The 22,120-nt window shown below is 42.7% G+C and overlaps 1 protein-coding gene across 3 annotated transcripts in view; it reads right to left on the bottom strand.

Annotated features, from left to right (window-relative positions):
- Nucleotides 1-117: 117 nt before the first annotated feature.
- HDGFL3 (HDGF like 3) overlaps nucleotides 118-22,120 on the bottom strand; it is a 33,280-nt gene continuing 11,277 nt past the window's right edge. The window contains exons 2-6 of one of the 3 annotated variants that reach the window (XM_081337216.1): nucleotides 12,636-12,712; nucleotides 7,266-7,404; nucleotides 6,361-6,519; nucleotides 5,000-5,146; nucleotides 118-3,239 (exon numbers count right to left, since the gene is read on the bottom strand). In XM_081337216.1, the coding sequence (XP_081193342.1) occupies nucleotides 3,234-3,239; nucleotides 5,000-5,146; nucleotides 6,361-6,519; nucleotides 7,266-7,404; nucleotides 12,636-12,712 (528 nt within the window). In that variant the 3' untranslated portion in view covers nucleotides 118-3,233. Of the gene's footprint in view, nucleotides 3,240-3,559; nucleotides 3,654-3,755; nucleotides 3,910-4,999; nucleotides 5,147-6,360; nucleotides 6,520-7,265; nucleotides 7,405-12,635; nucleotides 12,713-22,120 lie in introns of those variants that run through there. The other 2 variants (XM_081337215.1, XM_081337217.1) reach the window with 2 other exon arrangements.

Below are 22,120 nucleotides of genomic sequence, written 5' to 3'. Positions count from 1 at the left end.
ACTCGCTCCAAGGGCGTTTGTGGGGTGGCGATAGTGGTGACGTTGAAATCATTGTGTTGTCCAAACTCTTGTTAATACACTCTCTCACCCGTTGTCTCTCTAAATACTCCCCCTCTGTACCAAATTCATTTTCAACTACACAGGTGAATTAAATAGTTTCAGGAACGAATGGTGGACGGGACATTTTCCCCTCAACCCTGTCTAAGGTGGGGGTCGGTCTTAACCAAGCCCCTGGATTCTTCTTTTTTTAAAATTTTCGAGGGGACATATTAAAGACAAAATACGAGAAAAGTAGCTTTCAATCTTGGCTGGGAAATGATGATCCAAGACCAATGCAATCATCCTAGAAGTCTTGCCACATCTTGCTGACGGTGAATTTTGCTGTTTTGTTATTATGGAGAGCTACCAGGAAACTACAGGACATCTGCACAGAATGCTAACCCATGGTTTCTTAACCTATGTTTATTGACTGAATCCAATCATCTGGGCTTGGACAATACTGAGTCACCATTAAGCCTACTGAGTTTCAGTCTAGCACACTCTAATAAATGGAGCAGCGATGACGTTCTTAAGGATTTGCCTTCTTTAGCCCTGCACCTTCTCAGTGCTTTCTACAAGCAAAGTCAATGGTGGCAGCTGGATTTGCTTAATGACCGTGGTAAACAACTGCACGGATCTGCTTAACAACCATGGCCAAAAAGATCATAAAATTGGGCGTGACTCACGTAATAACCCCCTGCTTATCATTGGAAACTCTAGCTCCCATTGTGACTGTAAGTGGAGGACCACCCACAGGCAATGCTGACTGCAATCATATAGTCTACATAATTTTTGTGGCCCAAATTAAGGTAGAGTTTGCTATTGCTTTGTTCCAGGATTTTGTTTTTAACTTTCCGCTCTTGTTATTTCCTAGAAGTCTCTCATCCAAATATTAACCACGCCCGACCCTGCTTAGCCAAAGTTGGCTAGGCGCCACCTAGTGGACAGTGGTTAAGGTTCTAAGCCAGGGGTCTTCAAACCTGGCCCTTTTATGACTTGTGGACTTGCTGGCTGAGGAATTCTGGGAGTCAGTCCACAAGTCATAAAAAGGCCAAGTTTGAAGACCCTTGTTCTAAACCTTAACAGTGAGGTGAAGGTTTAGCATAGCACTAGCACTTATGTACCATTTCACAGTGCTTTACAGCCCTCTTTAAGCAGTTTACAGGATCAGCCTTTTGCCCCCAAACAATCTGGGTCCTCGTTGTACCGACCTCGGAAGGATGGGAAGCCGAGTCAATCTTGAGCTGGTCAGGATTGAGGGAATCGAACTCCTGGCAATGTGAGCAGTGAGTTAGCCTGCAGTACTGCATTCTAATCACTCCGCCACCTCGCTTTGTCAGCCATTTGCAGACAGACAGCCTCCAAATTTCAGATTGAGCACAACAGCCACAAATCAAAGCCATGGGAGCAACACAAGAAAGCCTCCTTCTGCATTGGCGTTCTATTATAACCAACTCAAGTGTTAACAGAATGCGTTGCTTTAATACTCGAGTTACATGAATACCTCACATTACACGTTTATGAAGCCAAATATGACGCTAACTCAGCTGCTTACAACCTCAAACCTTACTCCCGATACACATTCCAATAAATTTATTCTGTAAAAACAATAGTTTTTTTGTTTTTTGATTTTTTTTCCTTTTTTTTTGTACAGTAAACTTTTCAACTACAAACCTTGAGTACGCAAAAGATGGTCCAAGGACAAGCATAACAAGGGTTGATAAAACCGGACTAAACCCATATGTCTTCACAATAAAAGCTGGCATTAAAAAATAAATAAAATCCTCTATTCTCACAATAGCAACAATAATGTACACAGAATAATGGATTCTGGAATGCTTATCTACTAGTCTAGATCTAGTTTTGAGAGTAGAAAAAAAACAGAAAAATGACAGGGTTTCCCCCCCCCTTTTTTTTGTTTTTTAAGCTTTTCGGTATAACTGTTATTCTTATATTTTAACTGGATGTTTTGGCTTTGTTTCCCATTGGCCTTTCGGTAGCACAATTAAGCTTAAAAATGGAAGGTGTCCCAAAAATACAGTAAGCTCCGATTTGTATTGGGGCCTGAAAAAAAAGTTCCTTGTTATTCATCTAAAGAAACACAGAAGACTTTCACTAACTCCACATATAGGAACTAAGTTAGAGAAACTTACGTTACGTCATGATCTTGAAAAGTATTAAGAGTATAGCTAAGCTAGAGAGTTCTAATAAGGAAAGGTACTTTCTTACAATTATTGACTTTTTTTTATAAGGACAATAACATTTTGTTAGGATTTAAAAACAGAGATGGCTAATTTCTATAATCCTGGTAGGTGGGAAACAATTTAATTTCCAGACAGAAGTTAAAAAGTGGACTGCAGGAATGTTTTTTTTTTTTTGCCACAGTGAATTCAATGATCTATAAATGTGACGGAATCTTGATTTCGTATTTTGGAGTTCCACATTGCTTTACATACAAAATATGTACATTTACATAATGCATACAAAATCCAAGGAGAGATGGGGATCTTTTTCTTACAAGCTGAAAATACGTTCCCCCTCCTTTCCCCCCCCCCCGCCTCAAAATGAAAATGTGAGCAAATCTGCTAAAAAACAAAACAAAAATCCAGCTGCATATCAGTGAGGAGAAAATTGCTCAAGACAACCCGCATTCCTCACTTGCTAGTTGGCCATCTCTGTTTTTAAAATCCATTTTTAAAAAAAAAAATGCAGAACAACAAATGGATAAAGGGTTAATTTAAAACTTCATGACTTGTTAAGCAGAATAGAGATCCTTGTGACTTTTTAGGAGAGGGCAATCATTTCTAAGTGTTTAAGGTAATTTGTATTCTCTTAAAGGCAGTTTTTAAGATTCGATTTAAAATTTAGAGACTTTTGCCTCTTTTTTTCCTGTTTAAAAAAAAAAGAAGTATCTAAAAATGGCCGTTGTCGGTATGGTCTTGCTTGAAAAGAGCCTTTTGGTGCAATTAAATAAAATGACATTTAGAAAAGGACCTTGTGGGGTGTCGATGGGGGAATGATGCTGAAAGTTGCTGCTGAGAACAGAATGGGTAGGAATGTGGCTAAATGTGCATACAAACATATATGCTGCTGATGAAGAGATGTGCTGACTTCAATCAAATCCAAGAATATTAGACAACCAAACATGTGACTTTCTTGTGTCTTCCCTTAATATGCAGCAGTCAATATGTTGGTTAAGTCTAGGGAGAAATAAGAAGACAAAGAGGGATCACTTTTTCAGACTGAAATGATTCCATCCAAGGTGGATGCATTCATACAAAAGAAAACTTAACTTGTGGAACAAATTAGGAACAAGCCGTCCCAAAGGTGTTTTTTCAAGAGCAACTGGACTTCCTTGGTTTTTCCCTGAAGGCGTTTCACTTCTCATCCAAGAAGCTTCTTCCATTCTGACGGAATGGTAGGGAAGGGAAGGGAAAGATTTATATTCCTTGCAGTCATCTGGTCCTTAACACTCTTTCGGAGAGTTGTTGAGGCCACTTGGAGCTTTGTCTGTGCCCTCAAGGTCATCTGCGAATGGGTGAGGAAACTTCTTGGAACTGCCGAAAGGACCGTGTTGTAGATAGGAGGTAGGTGGTGTCGTATCCCTCCCCCCTCTGTTGAGAGAAGGCTGTTCAATTTTAACGTTGCAACTGAAGAAGCTTCTTGGAGGAGAAACAAACTGTCTTCAAGGAAAAATAAAGCCCAGTGACCTCTTGAAAAAAGCCCCTTTAGGACAACCGTGATCTGGATGACTGAGAATCTCTATAGATATTTAGGAAGAAGCCAGAACCCATATTGCGGACAGCAAAGTAACTATGGCTTGTCTGACTCAATTCCAGGCTTGTTTGCTCCCTTTCCTTCTGACGGGACCCAGCAGAGATGGGGAGAATACAAACAACCCAGTCTGAGCCCGTTCAAATATATAAAAAAACATAGTTAATACAAGCCATGGTTTGTAAAACAAAGTTAGCCAGGTTTAAGTAGATTAGCTAAAGTAACCAACTAATCAGAACACCAAACATACAAGGGAAATATCTAGAATTCAATTTTTAAGTAGTAGTGAGAAGCTACTGGGAGATGACTTGAACTGTCCAAAATCTCAAATTTCAAGAACAGCCAATGCAACGGTGTGCAGTGGCAGGTTCAGAAACTACTCTGGACACCTGGACGTTCTTCTTAATGGGTAAAAAAAGGAACTTTTGACCAGCTGACCAGGAGCTCACGGAGCTCACTGGGAGATGGCTCTTGAAAGTAAAAACTATCTAGTAAAATGAAGTTTCTGAAATGTAATCCATTTGAATAAATCTAGTTAAAGGAAACTATGGGAAAATCTTGTTTTTGGACATATCACTGTCAAGCGTGACGCCACACTGCTCTGCCACTTAGGCCAGGATCCTGCCTGCCTTTCTACTTTCCTTATCTCAGTGTTTCTAAGATGTGTTGAGGTTGCCCTTTTAGATGGATCAAGTGACACATCTAACAGTCAGGCTGGCTGTGTAATAGGGACGCGGTGGCTCAGTGGGTTAGGACGCTGAGCTTGTCCACCAGTTGGTCGGCAGTTTGGCGGGTCGAATCCCGAGTGCCACGTAACAGAGTGAGCGCCTGTTACTCGTCCCAGCTTCTGCCAACCTAGCAGTTCGAAAGCACGTAAAAATGCAAGTAGAAAAATAGGGACCGCTCCAGTGGGAAGGTAACAGTGTTCCGTGCGCCTTTGGCGTCTAGTCATGCCGGCCACATGACCACGGAGACATCCTCGGACAAGCGCTGGCTCTTCGGCTTTGAAACAGAGATGAGCCCCTAGAGTCGGAAATGACTAGCACGCATGTGCGGGGGAACCTTTACCTTTACCTTAGCCCACTGTAAATTGTACCGGGTTGAAAAAAAGACAAATGGATCCCTCCCCGCCTCCCCACGTATCTATTTGAAATCACACAGCCTCTGAAGGGATCCTAAACCTTACCCCTTCACTAGTTTTCTGCAAGTCTGAAGAAGTGTTTCGTGTGTCGTTGCCTGCTTCGCCGGCATCAGAACTGCTCTTGTTTTCTTCCTCTTTGCAATCCTTATCATCTTCATCTCCGGGAGATTTTCTTGACTGCTTGGAAGATTTCTAGGGGCGTTCATTAAGGATGGGGGAAAAAAAAAAGTGAAACCAAACTTTTTCCCAAGCTATGTAGCTTAGTATTAGTCAATTGTGATGTTTTGGTAAGAGTTTCAAGATGACTCTTCTTGGGTTTAGCTAGAAATGTATTGATTTGTTTCCTGCGATAGAAAAGGAGGTCAATTCTTAATCGTTCCATACCTTTCCTTCCTAAATTCAAGGTGCTGGTGATGACCTATAAAGCCCTAAATGGCTTGGGTCCGGGATATCTGAGGGAACACCTGCTGCCGGCATCAAGCTCCCTTCGTCCAGTGCGCTCCCACAGGGAGGGTCTTCTCAGGGTGCCACCGGTAAGAGATTGCCGGCGGACGACACCCAGGGATAGGGCCTTCTCAGTGGGGGCGCCTGCCCTTTGGAACCAGCTGCCAGTGGAGCTAAGGACTGCCCCCGACCTCCGTTCATTCCGCCGGGACCTGAAGACCTGGCTCTTCAAGCTCTCTGGCCCAGGCTGAGAATTTTAATTTTAATTTTAATTTTAACTGGGGTTTTATTTGTTCAGGGACGGATATAATTTTTTAAATCTGTTTTTAACTTTTGTATTTTTTGTTTTAACCACCCTGTAAACCGCCCTGAGTCCTTTGGGAAAGGGCGGTATATAAATATAATATAATATAATATAATAAAATAAATAAATAAATAAATAAATGCTTTCCCTCCAGTTAGATTTACAGATCTGAGTGTCCTCTTTCAAATCTCGTGGCATGTTTATATATCATTGCACTTTACTATTTCCTAAGGTTAAGAATCCATGAATAATTGTGCGTTCTACAGAAATGAAGATGAGGATGAATTAGTATTGTGACGTGGCCAACCTTAACCCTGAGTGCGTTTTCTTTCTTTCTTTCTTTTTTTCCCTATAGTCACAGACAAAAATTACACACTTCAACTAGTTGAAGAACAATTCTGGAAAGCAGATTTTTTTTTTAAAAAAAAACAAACACCAAACCTCATCCTCGACTTAAAGGCAGTTAAGGAAACATTCTATAGATCAGGAATCTCCAATCTTGACAACTTTAAGACTTGTGGACTTCAACTCCCAGCATGGCTGGCTGAGGAATTCTGGGAGCGGAAGTCCGTAAGTAAGTGGTAAAGTTGCCAAGGTCGGAGACTCCTGCTATGAATCAAAACTGCTCCAGGTCATCATTGAGAACTTCATGCGTTACCTTTGAAGTGTAAGATTTTTTCCGTTTTGAGCCCGCTTTTTCGTTCTTCCTTTTGCCTTTTCCATCTTCTTCTACCCGATCCCCCTCTTCCTCACTGCTAGCATCTGCCGTGTTCCCTCCTTCGCCTTCGGTTTCTGAGGAGCTCTGTTGCTGAATAGCCTTGGAAACAAAGCCAACAATTAGACCTGAACTAGGTTTGCTTGGTAACAGTCCAGGATCACATGACCCTTGGGACACTGCCACCGTCATAAAGACTGGCCAGTTGCCAAGTGTCCATATTTTGATCATGTGACCACGGGGATATTGCAAAAGTGTGAAAAATGATCATAAATCGCTTTTTTCCACTGCCGTAGTAATTTCAAACAGTCACTGAGTAAATGTTTGTAAGTTGAGGACAACCTTTATATCAATGACGCAACTTGAAGAAGGTGCACGCTTTCCCTGCTATCACAACTCAATCATGCTCCATACACAACAGGTGGTAGGTAGCATCATGTCCAGTAAGATCCTTTCTCCAGTTGTATAAAATCCTACTTAGTCATCTTGTGTCTTTTTAACCCACACTGCTTAGGTCAGGGGTAGGCAAACTTGGCTCTTTTATGACTTGTGGACTTCAGCTCCTAGAATTCCTGAGCCAGCCGTGCTGAGGGGAAAGGGAGAGGTTTCCATGCTGAGCCATGCTGGCTCAGGAATTCTGGGAGTTGAAGTCCACGAGTCATAAAAGAGCCAAGGTTGCCTACCCCTGGCTTAGGCAAAATCTCACAAGATAACAGCTTAAACGCCAAATAAGTTTTGCCTTCTATCCTCACTATCACGTATTGACAAAAGGAAGAGGTGGTGGGTGGGTGTGTGTGTGTGTGCGTGGGGGAGGGGGTGTTTTAAAAAAAAAGGAAGTTCATTTTTACCTGGTATCCACTAAATTTGACCCCGGGGTTGTTTTCAATTTCCCATAGGCCTTCATTAAACCCTTTTCGTTTGTTTGATTTTCCAAACTTGTCTTTATATTCTTTGTAAGGGAAGAGGTCTTTAGGCCCCAGAAATGCCCTGTAGTTGAAAAAAAGATAGAAACAAATGATAGAGCAAATTATTATAATCCATATTTTCTACAGACATGTGTTATTCATTAACTAGAGAAAAATGGCAGATAAATCCCCTTTTTGTTGCCTAGGCCGACTGTGGCTCGGTTCAGATACCACATCAAACCATGTCGTGTGAACGCCATCTCATCACTTAAATCTGTGGTTAGACCTTTGAAAGATGAGTCTCTTGGTGGCCTTCAGAGGAAAAATGTAACATCTGCCTCCCCCCCACCCAATTCAAATATCAGAGTTAATCAGCTTTTTCCCCACTTTGCACACTCCAGACATATTCTGTGACACACACACCCCAATCGAACATGGACACCTTGACTGGGGAATTCTGGGAGATTTATAATATCAGCTTATACAAGGATTCTCCAGGGGAGAAGACCAAAAGATACCTGTCCATATTAGAAGGCTAGTGGGATGGAAAAGACAATCTGAGCTTTTCTTGGTGGCTACAGCAGCATATTCTTGTAGGTCTGGGGGAAATTATATTAAAGTGGTTTGCCACTGTTTTCTTCCGCAATTGCAGACCAGAGAGTCCCTACCATTCAGACACCAAGCAGTCATAATTTTGAGATTAGCCAACACTGTCCTCTTCGGTAATCCCAGTTTGTAAGTGGCTGCAGTCTTCATTGAGAGTTAAGCTTATCCACATCTACTTGCACCACTCAGGTGGCCTTGAGGACACAGACAAACCTCCAAGTGGCCTCAATGACTCTCTAAAAGAAGGCAAATGACCAGCTGTCTGCAAGGAGCATAAATCCTTCCATTCTCCACCATCCAGTCAGAGCTGAAGAAGCTTCTTGGATGAGAAGCAAAACTACTTCAAAGAAAAACAAAGGAAGTCTAGTCGCCTCTTGAAAAAGCACCTTTGGGACAACTGTGACCTGCAGTATGGAGAATCACTATAGACATAAAGCTTATCTACATAATCATTATACCTCTCCAAATTATGCCGGGTCTATAAAGAGAGCCCAGTTCTCTACAGCAGCATTTCAAAGCCCTGGGCTTACAAGTTGGTTTTTTTTAATCATTTACATAATTGCTAACTGCTGGTATAGCACAATCTAATTTGGCCCTGACATTGAATCACTCATGTCACCCCATTAACATGGGGTGACGAATGACTCGTTTAGTCCTTGCTGCTGTCGATGCTGTGATGCAGATGATCAAGCTGAGCCCGAGGGAGGGGTCAAGCACGTCATCATTTTGGAGTCCCTTCATACCCACAAGAGATATGACTCCTGGCCACCTCAAATTCATTGAGTCCTATCCACTGCCAGTTTGCCTTGACCATTAGTAGTTCAAATTCTTGCATGGAATAAACTTGTACTCATTGGAACAGCCTCGATTCCTGGTTTCTTGCACCTGATAGTTGAGTTGCAAGACATTTTCAGTAGGACATATACATTACTTTATCCCAGAATTTCACAAATCATGTCTTGGGCACATGAATTGATCCTACATCTTGGGTTACTGCATCATTGGTACATTAGCTCCTGTGGCATCATTTGGCCACACTCTACTTTGTGGCTAGTTCATTTCTCTGCTGCCACCAGGCTGAACAGCTGACATCTTAGCTGTTAGCTGGGAGGACTACAAATGCTCTCATTGTCAAATTGTGCTCTCATCAACATAACAGAGAGAAATGCATTTCCTGAATACAAAGGTTGTAGTTGTGTTGTTCATGTTTCTTTTCCTGTAAACAACAGCAGTTGTCTTAGGGTTAAAAGTTTAGGAGGACCTGCCCTCCTGTGGTGAAGAGACAGAAGGCACTTGCCAACTTATGGCAACACACTGTTCCATCACACAGCATTGTGTTCATGTCATCACTTTGGCTAGGAAGACGCAGCAAATTTTGCTGACCCTCTGCCCTTCTCCTGCAGTTATTCACCAGTGAAGAGAAGGCAATCTCCGCATTTTCAGAAGCATCTCTTCTTCATGCATTTTTCAGAAGACAAAAAAGGGAGAAGCAATACCCCTCTTCACTCAAGAATGATTGTCTAAATATGACCTGGTTGTTTATATAGATTTTTCTCCAAGCTTCTGGCATGCAGTCCAGCTGGTTTCTCCTCATCCAAAGGAAACCAGGATCTGGCACATTGATTTATGATTACATGAAGTTAAGGAGAGTGATAGCTGCAGAGAAGCGACATCTGGAGAGCTCCAAGTTCTGCACTCTTTGTTTACTGTTGCTGCTTCCTCCCACCCTCCGCCCCAGGACTCAGGATCATTCACTAAAACTTATTCTTGGCTTCTTACGAATTGTTTGGGATTTTTTTTTAAATTCTCTCTTGTATTCAATCATGTCCAAATCTCAGGGCCTGCCTGGAGAAATCCCTGAGGTTTTCTTGGCAAGGTTTTTCAGAAGCGGTTTGCCATTGCCTCTTTCATAGGATTGGGAGGAAGTGACTGGCCCAAGGCAGCCCAGCTGGCTTCATGCCTCAGGTAGGACTAGAACTCACACTCTCCCTGTTTCTAGCCTGACGCCTTCACGACTACACCAGGCTAGCTTTCTAGGCATCTTGCAGGTTGTCTGAAATCATACATTCTGCTGAATCTGTTCCAGCTGCAGATCAAAGGCGGGCTGCAAAAGCAGAAGGCACCTTGCAACGACAGAATTCTATGGAATCCTGGTTTCCTCAACATAGCCTGTGAACCTTTCTGTCTGGTTATAGATCTTAGCAGTCTGCATCTTCAGAAGGAGCAGCTGAGAAACACCCCACTTTTGAGATCAACGTCCAGCTGTGAGGACTTCAACACCCAGAATCCTCCAGCTTTTGCAACCACTGCTGAGAATCCCGGGAGAGCTCCACCTCTGGCGTCTCTGATCAGGCTGAGGAAGCCTATGGCAGCTACAATATTTAACCTTGAGGGTGTCGTGATTGGTGAGCAGTGTTTGTCTGGTGACTCATGAGAGACGGTCCATTTTTGCCAATCAAGTCCTCTATGAAAGTGTCTCCTCAACAGCTGCCAAGGAAACAGTCGTGACTCCGCAGGCAGAGAAGTGCAGCGAAGCCATCGACCACTGCAGAAAGGCAGAACTGCGTGTCGGTGCTGTGCTCAGGGACTATCCTGTCTTTGACCTTTTCCTTTAGCGGCAAGGTATTTTTGTGACAGGCGAGGCGAGGTCCTGCTTTCACCCTCTACTTCTCAACTGCTGTACTTGGAGGAGGAGAAGAGAGTCTTTCTTCTACGGTGGCAAAAATCAAGAGTCTGATAGCATTTTCTCTAAGACATCTTGTGAGAAAGCGTAAGCTTTCCTGACCGTCAGCTCACGTCATCGGATGCAGTCAGGTGGTTTGCAAATGCATGCTTTTTCCTCAAGTGATGGGAATGACCAATATCCTTCCACACTGTTTTTTAAAAGTCTCATTCAATTCTCCAAATCCCCCCCCCCAGCAATGTATTAAATTTCCTGGATCTGGAGGTCTGACCTGCTGAATTAATACATAATCTCTTAATTGCACTCTGTCTTTTCAGATGGGGAAGGGAGCAGAAGGGCTATAATTATGGGTTTCCTTGCATTACTATTATTATTTTTGCTTTTTCTATGTTACCATAAAAAAAACGCAAAGCGGAAAATACTGCAGTGGCAGGAAACAGGCCATTAAAACCTCCTCCATTTGGAAAGAGAAGTCACCCGATAACAGTTAAGAAAAAGGTTATTCAAGGGGCAAATTATATAGCTAATAATCATAACCCTTCCTCCCAACACTTAGAACAGGGGTCCCCAACTGCCGGTCCATGGACCAGTGGTGGTCCACGGCATGCCAGCAAGCGGGCCACACGAATAAGCAGGGCCCCATCCACCGGATGCAAGCAGCACACAAAATCACACCCCTTCCGATCCATGGAAAAAACGTCTCTCCACAGAACCGGTCGCTGGTGCCCAGAAGGTGAGGGGCCGCCGACTTAGAAAACAACAAAAAGCATGAACTCCTGATGCAGCTGTGATCCAGTCTGAGATCACAGCAAAGAAGAAAGCTTCGTAAGCATGCAGATCGGCAAAATATTTCTGAATGTGAATGGTTTCAAGCTCATTTGCAGCTGTTGCAATTTTAGACAGATAGATAGATAACCTTGTCATTTTAAACTGCAGGCACAAAGGATGGATGGATGGACAGATGGATAGATAGATAGATAGATAGACAGACAGACAGACAGACATAGATAGATGATATAGATAGAAGATACATAGATAGATGATAGATACATATAGATATAGATGGATAGATACATAGATACATATAGAGAAATAGATGGTAGATAGATGATAGATACATACATACATACATAGATAACCTTTATTGTCATTTTTAACTGTGGGCACAAAGTATGGATAGATAGATAGAGATACATAGATAGATGATAGATAGATAGATGATAGATACATACATACATAGATAACCTTTGTCATTTTTAACTGTGGGCACAAAGGATGGATAGATGGATGGATGGATAGATAGATAGAGATACATAGATAGATGATAGATAGATAGATGATAGATACATACATACATAGATAACCTTTATTGTCATTTTTAACTGTGGGCACAATAGATGGATAGATAAGATAATAATAATTCTGAGCTGTGTTAGACCCTTGGATGCCTTCTGAGACCAACTACCAGAACATCTGCAATAATATCACAAGAGCCGCTTTCAGGATGTGCAAAAACGTACAAGGACTTCTTGGCTTATGACTGTAATGGAGCCCCTTGATTATGGTCATAAGTCATGACGGTTGTAAAGTGGGTTAGCTGTGTGACCCAATTTTACAACCACTTTTGAACTGGTTGTTAAGCAGATGCCACGGTAGCTAAGCGAAATCAATTATCCAATTGTCTGCTATGGGCTGGTTTTGCTGAAAACCAGAAGTAAATGCTGTTTTTTTCAGCAAAACTTCATTAAACAGTCGTGTCATTGTAGGATGCAGCAAACGGTCATAAATCCCTTGAGAACTTTGGAATTTGGTTGCCAGGTATTGCTGAGGTGGTTCCTTGTAACTTCGGAACGGTCCGTAAGCAACCTGTCATAAATTGAGGACTTCTTGTGTTCGAAATGTTTTGCGCACCCTAATATGCTTCAAAACGGGATGGCCGGCAAAACAAATCTTAATAAATAAGCACGCAAATAAGCTTAAACGTCAGCACCTCTTAAAAAGGTCTGCAGAATTTGCTCACTTACGTTTCATGAGTCCCAAAAAAGAAAATGGGATATTTATTTGCTGGAGGCTTCACAGCGCCCTCGGGGAGTTCATCAATCTGTTAGTCAAAGAGAAAGAATGATCCATCAATAAATGTCCAGTTTTAAGAAAACCTACTCAGAGAGCATAGAGATCAATGGACAATGGGAAGCGCCATTCAAGCGAAGGTTCAGGGTGGACACCAAAATTGAGAGCTGCTTGGGTGTAGCAGCAACGGTGCTAGTCTAAACCTGGGAGACTAAGTTCTAGCCCAGTAATGGCGAACCTTTTAGAGACCGAATTCCCAAACTGCAACCCAAAACCCACTTATGTATTGTTGGGTGCCGGGTGGGCGTGGCCCATTGGGGTGGGTGTGGTTGTGGTGGTAATGGCAGACTGCGCGGGACTAAAAAGTTCAATCAATTGCAACTTTGCGAAATCATTTTTTTCCTGCGAGAAGTTGAAACTGATTGATTGATTGAACCTTTTTTTTTTTTGCACACAGCGATGGAGGCCTAAAGCGAAAAGGGTTTATAAAACCCAGCTGAAGGCCTAGGACTGGGGCGACGGTGCACGTGCCCACAGAGAGGGCTCTGCGTGTCACCTGTGGCACGCACCCCATAGGTTCGCCACCATGGGGCTAGGCTAAACCTGGGAGACTCTAAGTTTTAGCCTGTCCTTAGGGACAAAAGTCAGATAGATGATTTTGGATCAGTCCCTCTTTCTCAAGTCTACATTGCAAGGTATTTGTTGTGAGAAAATAGGAAGTGGGCACATCAGGTTATGAATAGCACTAGCACTAGCCCTTAGATGTATATACTGCTTCACAGTGCTTTACAGCCCTCTCTAAGCGGTTTACAGAGTCAGCATATTTGCCCCAACAATCTGGATCCTCATTTTACCGACCTCGGAAGGATGGAAGGCTGAGTCAACCTTGAGCAAGTGAGGATCGAACTCCAGGCTGTGGACAGTTAGCCTGCAATAGCAATAGCACTTAGACTTATATACTGCTTCATAGTGCTTTACAGCCCTCTCTAAGCGGTTTACAGAGTCAGCCTATCACCCCTGACAATCTGGGTCCTCATTTTACCGACCTCGGAAGGATGGAAGGCTGAGTCAACCTTGAGCCGGTCAGGATCGAACTCCTGTCAGTGGGAAGAGTTAGCCTGCGATACTGCATTCTAACCATTGTGACACCATGGCTCTTGGCCGTTTTGAGTTGACCAAGAAAGAAATTGAATAAATAAGTAAGATTCTATTATTCTACCCTAAAAAAAAATGCTTGGGATCCCTGTCCTGGCTGCTTTGTGACTCGGTCTACTTTGCAAGGTTACCACCCATCTTGAGAACCTGTCCAGGTTTCTCTCTCTGTCCCCTCTGAACAAAATCAAGGCAGGATTCTCAAGCTTCTTTCTTTCTCAGCACTGTCTAATCATTTCTCAAAATTCCTTCTTAACAGTTGGCCAACGTCAGCTCCACACCCTTCACATGGGCAAAGCTTCAATAGATGGTCATGGCCAAGGACTTGTCTTCTCTGAACCATCTCTCCTCGTCTCGAATGGGCCTTCTTTTGATGTCTTAACAGGAGGAACGGATTCTGCTTGGATACAGGGCTCCTTACCCAGTGCTTTTCCAACGTGCAACTTTAAGATAGGTAGACTTCAACTCCCATAATTCCCTAGCCAGCCCTGGGAATTGAAGGCCACACATCTTAAAGTTGCCAAGTTTGAAAAACACAAACCTTTATAGACAGTAACCAGAAGTATGAATTGGGCCTAGAAGCCTTCAAGAGAAAAAGTGCCCAAAACCTCTGTAGATAAAAGACTTCCTGTAGGATTAATTAAAAAAGGACTATTTTTATCTTTAAGCCTGGATTCCATTCCATTCTTCCCTTCTACACAATAATCCCAAAACAAGGTATCTCATGTTCGTACCTGTTCATTTCCCCAACTTGAAAACTAGTCTAGACAGTTCCTATGGGGGTCTTCCCTTGATTTTATTCCCACACTTCCAAGAATATGTGACGCAAGAGCTACAGTTTCAGACGAGACTGGAAGACCTGGTTCACGCACCCCATGAAACATGAAGCTTAGAACAAACTGCTACAACTAAATATAAAATTGCTAGGAAGTGATCAAGGACTGGCGACATGTTTGCGGCTTGTTGTTTATCCCCAAAGATGAAAAGAATTGCTGAAGCATCAAAGGGTTTAAAAAGGAGAGGGAATTTTCGATGGCTGGGTGCTTTTAAAAAGTGTTTTGTTACAAACAGCAAGCAGCCATTTCCTGACTAGTATGACACGACAATAATAACGATATGATTGCTTAACAATACGACTGCAGCACCCACCACTACACTCAAACAGTAAGTGGGAAGCCTTCCAAGCAAAGGCTGGAATTTCATTCTAAAGAAAAAAAAAGAAAACAACTAAAATGCCTTTTCCAAAATTGGGATTTTATTCTATTTTCACAGTGGCAAGCTCCTCTTTTTTCACTTTTTTCACTTTCGCTGAGAGTAGTCTTAAGAAAGCTTCCTTGAAAAATAATGATTTTAATAAGCAGGTCCATGCTTACTAAATCGTCTCACTGTTTATTGATTTAAAAAGATTTGCACAGCCCAGAGTGGCTCATAAGCACAAAACAATACAAATAGCAAAAAGCATAAAATCCACTCCCAAAACTCCCAAAATGAATTAAAAACAAACCAGCAAATAAACCCTTACTAGATCCCAAGCACAAGACATCTCCACATACCCAACAAATTGTACAGCACCAACAGAAATGATTTTATTTTATTTTTTAAGCTCAGGGTGGCACTGTGGGGTCTTTGGTGCTCTCTGAGCTTGGCAGTTTTTTCTTGCAGACGTTTCATGACCCAACTAGGCAATATCATCACTGCTAGATGTCAGTAGGCTTTGCTCTTCGTTTATAAAAAAAAAAACGAAGGTCTTACCTAGTTGGATAATGAGCATTTGCAAGAAAACAACCAAGAGCTCTACAAATTGCAGAGCTTCCAAGCTTACACCATGATTTGTAGGAAAAATTAGTTTTGGGAAAGCAGGAGAACAAGAGGCCTGTGAGATCTCAGAAGGAAGAGGGCTGCAAAGGGGGCGGGGGGGAGGGGAAACTTCACCAATCTCATTTGGATTAACATTTCAATAAACATTCATCAAGAACATACTTTGATCTGGTTCGTTTGGGGAAATTTTAACAACCCTGAAGAACGAAGCATCTGCTTCTTTTAGATTAGGTTGTTCCTGATGTTAGAAAGGACGATTGCCCGCCATCTTGTGCAAGAGAAGCCAAGATCGTATCCTGTGTGTCAGTGTCATTAGGCAAAAGACACAAACATTTGTGTCTTCACAACCTCTTTGTGAAGTTTTAGGATTTCCAGGTTCAGGATTCCCAGTTCATGTTATTTCAGGAATTCCAGTCTCACCCTATTCCACGCCGGGCTGGAGAATGCGGTTCTCTCCACCCTTCCCATTGTGACTGAATAGTGTGTGTGTGTGTGTGTGTGTGTGTGCAGGAAGAGGCAAAGACAGCTGATGTCCCTTTGTATCAGCGACACTGGAAACTGGAGGAAGGGAGGAGAGTGTGATGGAACCGCCAATCAAGGCTTGGCAATGGAAGACTCCTCCTCTTTTGGAGGAGGGGCTCTGCATTGTCACCGTTTGAGTGACATGTCCCCCACCCAATCGTTGCAGAAAAGAAGCCTGGCAAACACAAGCATCGATTCCTTGTAAAGCTGGAAAACAAAATGTGGCCCTTTTTACTCCAGCAGGGACAAAGCTCGCTACCTGCCTGCCCTCTGTGGCGAGCTGTATCCTTTCGACACAAAGAGGGATTCCGCTCTGATAGTAATTCCAGTTGGAATCAGCTAGAAAGAGAAAAAAAAAAGGAAAGGGAACAATTAGGGCGCCCGCAGCCTCAGCCAGATTCGGTGGCAATCTTGGCAGCCAGGTTATTTCTCCCTGTAGCTGTTGTTTTCCTGAGGCTGCATTGGCAAGTCTTCTCACCGGCTCCAGGACCCAAAGGGAAAAGAAAGAGGGAGGGGGAGATGCCCACTCATCAGCCCCCTCCCCCCACCGCACTGAGATCCAGGAACAAAGGAGGGACAGAGGAGCATCTGCTCACCCCTGCCGCACAACAATCCCCACGCTGTTGGTTGCTCCGGGAAGAAAACAAACTACTGCCGAAGTGCAGGCTGTAACACAACCCCACCAGTAGGCTAGAGTTGGCGCCAAGCAGCAAACTCCTCTTTGTTGGTTCTCCCCTTGTACATCAACCCTCCCACTGTTTAGGAAGATAATAGCCTTTCTCTAACCAGATGCGGAAGACGATGGAGAAATAGATCTTATGTTGCTTAAGAATGGGATTGGTGTTAGAATTAGGAGGCTTGGGAAGGGAGGGCAGCTCATGAAACCCTTAGTACAATCAGGACTTAGCTCTAGCCTGGATGGTTCCCGTAAGAGGCAGTGTAGGTGAGCAATAAATAGGCAAGACACACCTTTGCTCTAACCGGCCGATAACTTTCCAGATGACCAGTAGATGGCAGCAGAGAGTTAAGGTGTCTGCAGCTCTTTGCTGCCCTCTCTTGGCTATCTGCATTTTGGGGGTGAGCATCACTTGGTAATAAAGCAACATACAATGTAAAGGTAATATAACAGGGGTAGGCAACCTTGGCTCTTTTATGACTCGTGGACTTCAACTCCCAGAATTCCTGAGCCAGCGTGGCTCAGCTTGGAAACCTCTCCCATTCCCTTCAGCGTGGCTGGCTCAGGAATTCTGGGAGTTGAAGTCCATGAGTCATAAAAGAGCCAAGTTTGCCTACCCCTGGATAGGGGAAGGGAAGGTGAATAGCATTTCTCCTTGCTTCCCTTTTGTATAGGGAAGCAAAGAGAAATGCTGCTGGGTTTTCAAGATTCTTTTAAAATAGGCTATACAGTTAAATTCTGTGCTCTAGTCTAAGCCCTAATTCTCAGCTTCAAAACCCAATTCGAGCCTGCGTGAATCTTGGTGTCTTCAGGGTGCTTCATACTGTAGTTCACTCTTTCCAACCACCAATGTATCATCCTGAGCCCAACTTTGAAAAATGTCCAAATCCTCTAAAAAATACATTGTTGTTGTTAGCTGCGAAGTCGTGTCCGACCCATCGCGACCCTATGGACAACATTCCTCCAGGCCTTCCTGTCCTCTACCATCTTCTGGAGTCCATTTAAGCTCGCGCCTACTGCTTCAGTGACTCCATCCAGCCACCTCATTCTCTGTCGTCCCCTTCTTCTATTGCCCTCGATCTTTCCCAGCATTAGGCTCTTCTCCAGTGAGTCCTTCCTTCTCATTAGGTGGCCAAAGTACTTGAGTTTTAGCTTCAGAGTCTGGCCTTCTAAAGAGCAGTCAGGATTGATCTCCTCTAGGACTGACCGGTTTGATCGCCTTGCAGTCCAAGGGACTCGCAGGAGTCTTCTCCAGCACCACAGTTCAAAGGCCTCAATTCTTTGGCGCTCAGCCTTTCTTATGGTCCAACTTTCACTGCCATACATTGCAACTGGGAAGACCATAGCCTTGACTATACGCACTTTTGTTGACAGGGTGATGTCATAGTCTACCATTTAAGAGTTCGGACGGTAATAGCCATTCCTTGAAAAGAGAACTCCATTGTTCAGTGTTTTTTTTCAAAAATCGTTAAAGGCTGGACCCACTTTTAATTGCTAAATATTTGAGGGTGAGCAGTTGATAAACACTGCAGCAAGATTCTTTGCTTTGGGGCAAAAACATAACTTTCAGCTCTTTGTCTCATTTATATCGTATAAAACCGTATCATATAAATGTTGGCTTTTCTCCTTTTCTAAATATTTCATACAGAAGATCTCTTTTAATGTGATGTTGTTTACAAAGCCACAAAAGATTTCAGTTTATAACTAAAGGATAGAAGTGGAATTATGTCTTCGGTTGCCCTTAGGACATAGGTTTTGGGATTTACTGTTCTACTAGTTTGGCCACTTACTATTTATTATTGCTATAATTATTCATAGTGATGGTTAAGTAATGGTTACTAATATTACAGGACTTGAGTGGCCAATAAATTTAACTAATATTATTAATAATAATGATCTATGTGTACCAGATGTTTCTCTTCTAAAATGCTACATAAATGTTTAGGTGTTTCTTTCTTTTGATTCATTGTTCTTTGAAACAGAAAAAAATACTTTAAAAAAAAATCACTAAAAATATAAAATTGTTACTAATTCCCAACAGCCCTTACTCTCACTTATTCCTTAAATGGCCTCAGATTTACTGATGTAACTTTCTTTATCACTTACTCCCACAACTTCCTGTTATATTTCTCTATGAAAGGAAACATTAGGCTGGCTAGATTAATCAGCCAAAGTACTGTGATTAGTTAGAACCAATTAATCAGTGAGGCTGAATCATTAAAAACAGGGTAGAGAATATGCATTCGATTGTGTTACTGCAAGTTCAGAATTAACCAGCACAATATTTTCTTCTAACAACAGCCTCTTTGGTTGACTATAGTACACATTGCATTTCCTTCAGTGTAGCTGGAGAGTGACACAGATATTTATATGGATCTAACAGAACAATTAATTGGTTGATATAAAAAAGCGATGAGTAGCTAACTACAGCATATATTTTGCTTCAGGTATGGATCTGTAATCCTCAAGCTAATGCTATATTTGGAGGGTGGGGGGAGAAGTAAAGTCAGGATAATATTAGGGGAATATTTTGGCTGTGGAGAACTGCTGTAAAGACCAATGGTAATCAGAGTTTACTCAAGTGAACTGATTTTCTGAATGAGGTGGTTCACTTAACTCTATGGAAGGAGCCCTGGTGGCACAGTGGTTAGAATGCAGTATTGCAAGCTAACTCTGCCCACTGTCTGGAGTTCGATCCTGATGGGGCTCAAGGTTGACTCAACCTTCCATCCTTCCAAGGTCAGTAAAATGAGGATCCAGATTGCTGGGGGCAATAGGCTGACTCTGTAAATCATTCAGAGAGGGCTGTGAAGCACTGTGGAGCAGTCTATAAGTCTAAGCGCTATTGCTATTTCCTCTTTAGTCTTGCCTTTGATGTCCATAGCAAAGATCCAACTGGAAAAACAACTTCTATGAATGTTCAGCCAAGAAGCCCATGGATATACACACACTCACAGAATGCAGTAGGACAGATAGAACCGGGGTGGGGAGGAGAAGTCAAGAGAGGAACTAGCCCGGAGTTGTTACATTCCAAGTCCAACCTCTCTTGAATTCTGTCTCTAGAGCCAATTTAGGACTGACCATTAGTCAATTAGATTCTTGTATTTAGGGGTTTATTTATTCTGAAGCAACACTGGACACTTATTCTCTGAATAAGTTTTCAAAGCTCAAAAAGAGCTTTAAAAACAAGTGCAAAACCAGAGTTCATAGCACTGGAATTCTAATTTCTGGAAACCTATCATAGCCTTTCCCCCAATCTGCTAGATTTGTCTTTGTCAAGCCAGCAATGGCCATGCTATCTATATACAAATATTCAAGATTTTATTCCCCACCAACGTGAAGTCATCAAGTTGGAAAAGCTTTGACACAGATTTTGTAGGCTGTTCTTGACATCCACAACCGTGACAGTGAACTTTGAAGTTAGCCTTTTCAACATCTCAGGGTTTTTTTGTTTGCCTTAAATCTGACTCATTCAAAGCGTTAACAAAACCCAGCAACGTAGGCACAGAAAGCTTAAAAAAACCAAATAAAAGTCCATCTCACTTCCTGTCTACATTTTACAAACTCTCTCTTTTTGTTCACTCAGCTCTGGATGCCTAATGTTTATCCTTGAAACTCCTCAGCTGTATAAGCTTCTGGAGACTTTTATGTGGATTCCAGTCTTCCTGCTAAGTGGCACAATGCCACTATTAGATGCCTGCCCAACATTTTTTTTTATTTCAAAGCATGCGTATAACCCGAGCCTGGTTGCTCTTGACTTGCACGAGACCAAGACAAAAGGATGTTATTAGATGAAGAAGTTTTGTATGAGGAGCCAAGTTTGCTAGAGTTGGTTACAAACAGCTTCTGGTACAATTTTGGAAAATGAAGAGAAAAAAAGACTAGAGGTTGCTAAACAAGCCTGTTAGCCCAGGGGTCCCCAACCCCAAGTCCATGGACCGGTACTGGTCCTTGGCATGCCAGCAAACGGTCCACACAAACAAGCAAAGCCCCATCTGCGGGATGCAGGCAGCACACAAAACCACACAGCCTTCAGTCCGTGGAAAAACCTCTCTCCACGGAACCGGTCCCTGGTGCCCTAAAGGTTGGAGACCTCTGTGTTAGCCAACAGCAACGTAAAGGTAAAAGGACAGGCTTCCCCTTCCAGTTGTGTCCAAGTCTAGGGGGTGGTGCTCATCTCTGTTTCTTAGCCAAGGAAGCCAGCATTATCCAAAGATGCTTCCAAAGTCATGTAGCCAGCGTGACTATACACCAGGATGCACAGAATTCTGTTACCTTCCCACTGAAGTGGTACCTATTTATCTACTCGCATTTGCACGCTTTCAAACTGCTAGGTGGGCAGGAGATGGAGCAAGGAACAGGAGCTCACCCCGTCGCACAACACTCGGGTCTCAAACCCCGGCTGTCAGCTTTCCAGCTGACAATCTCAACGTCTTTAATTGCTGAGCCATTGCACCCCTTAACAGCAACATAAGACAATTCTAATAGTGGGTGGTGAGGTTGCCTTTGAACTGAAACTACCTTTGCCATAAAATTTTCCCCTAAAAATTCTGAGATAAATCAGGATTCCCTACACAGGAAATCATAAACTAAGGGTACACCACTCATCCCGCTACATGAGTTGAAGCATAAATGGTTAGAATTCCAAGATACTCAGATTGGGAAATGACTTAAAACAATCCTGTCTGTCTTTTTCCAGCCTCTACCTGCTTGCAAATCATGAACAGACATCTTCTATTTTCCAAAGGAGCAATGACTGACAGCAGGACAATCCCAATTTATTTATCTATTTGTTTGTTCATTCATTCATTTAATTTCTATAGCTGCCCGTCTCAGTCAATGACCCCGGGTGGCTTACAGATTTTTTAAAATAAATCTTATTACAATTAAAATACTAAAAGCATGTTAAACAATAACACCAATAAAAAACCGCTAAAAATATCCAGATTAAATATACAAAGGAGCAAGATACTTTAACAGTTACTTTACCCATAAGACCTTTTAGTAGCCCCGGTCCAAAATCTGTTTGAAAAATAAGAATATGGCACTAGATCTCATGGTTCTACGGTTCAGATTAACAGTTGGAAGGGACCTTGGAGGTCTTCTAGTCCAACCCTCTGCCCAAGCAGGAGACCCAATATCATTTGAGACAAGCGGTTGTCCAGTCTTGTCTTAAAAACCTCCAGTGATGGAGCACCCACAACTTCTGGTGGTAAGCCGTTCCACTGGTTAGTTGTCCTCTCTCTTAGGAAGTTTCTCCTTAATTCCAGG

Source organism: Vipera berus (assembly GCF_964194415.1).
Source record: "Vipera berus genome assembly, chromosome: 12".
NCBI classification, from domain to species: Eukaryota; Metazoa; Chordata; class Lepidosauria; order Squamata; family Viperidae; genus Vipera; species Vipera berus.
The sequence above is the reverse complement of the archived record's forward strand: the minus strand, read 5'-3'. Positions and strand labels throughout refer to the sequence as shown.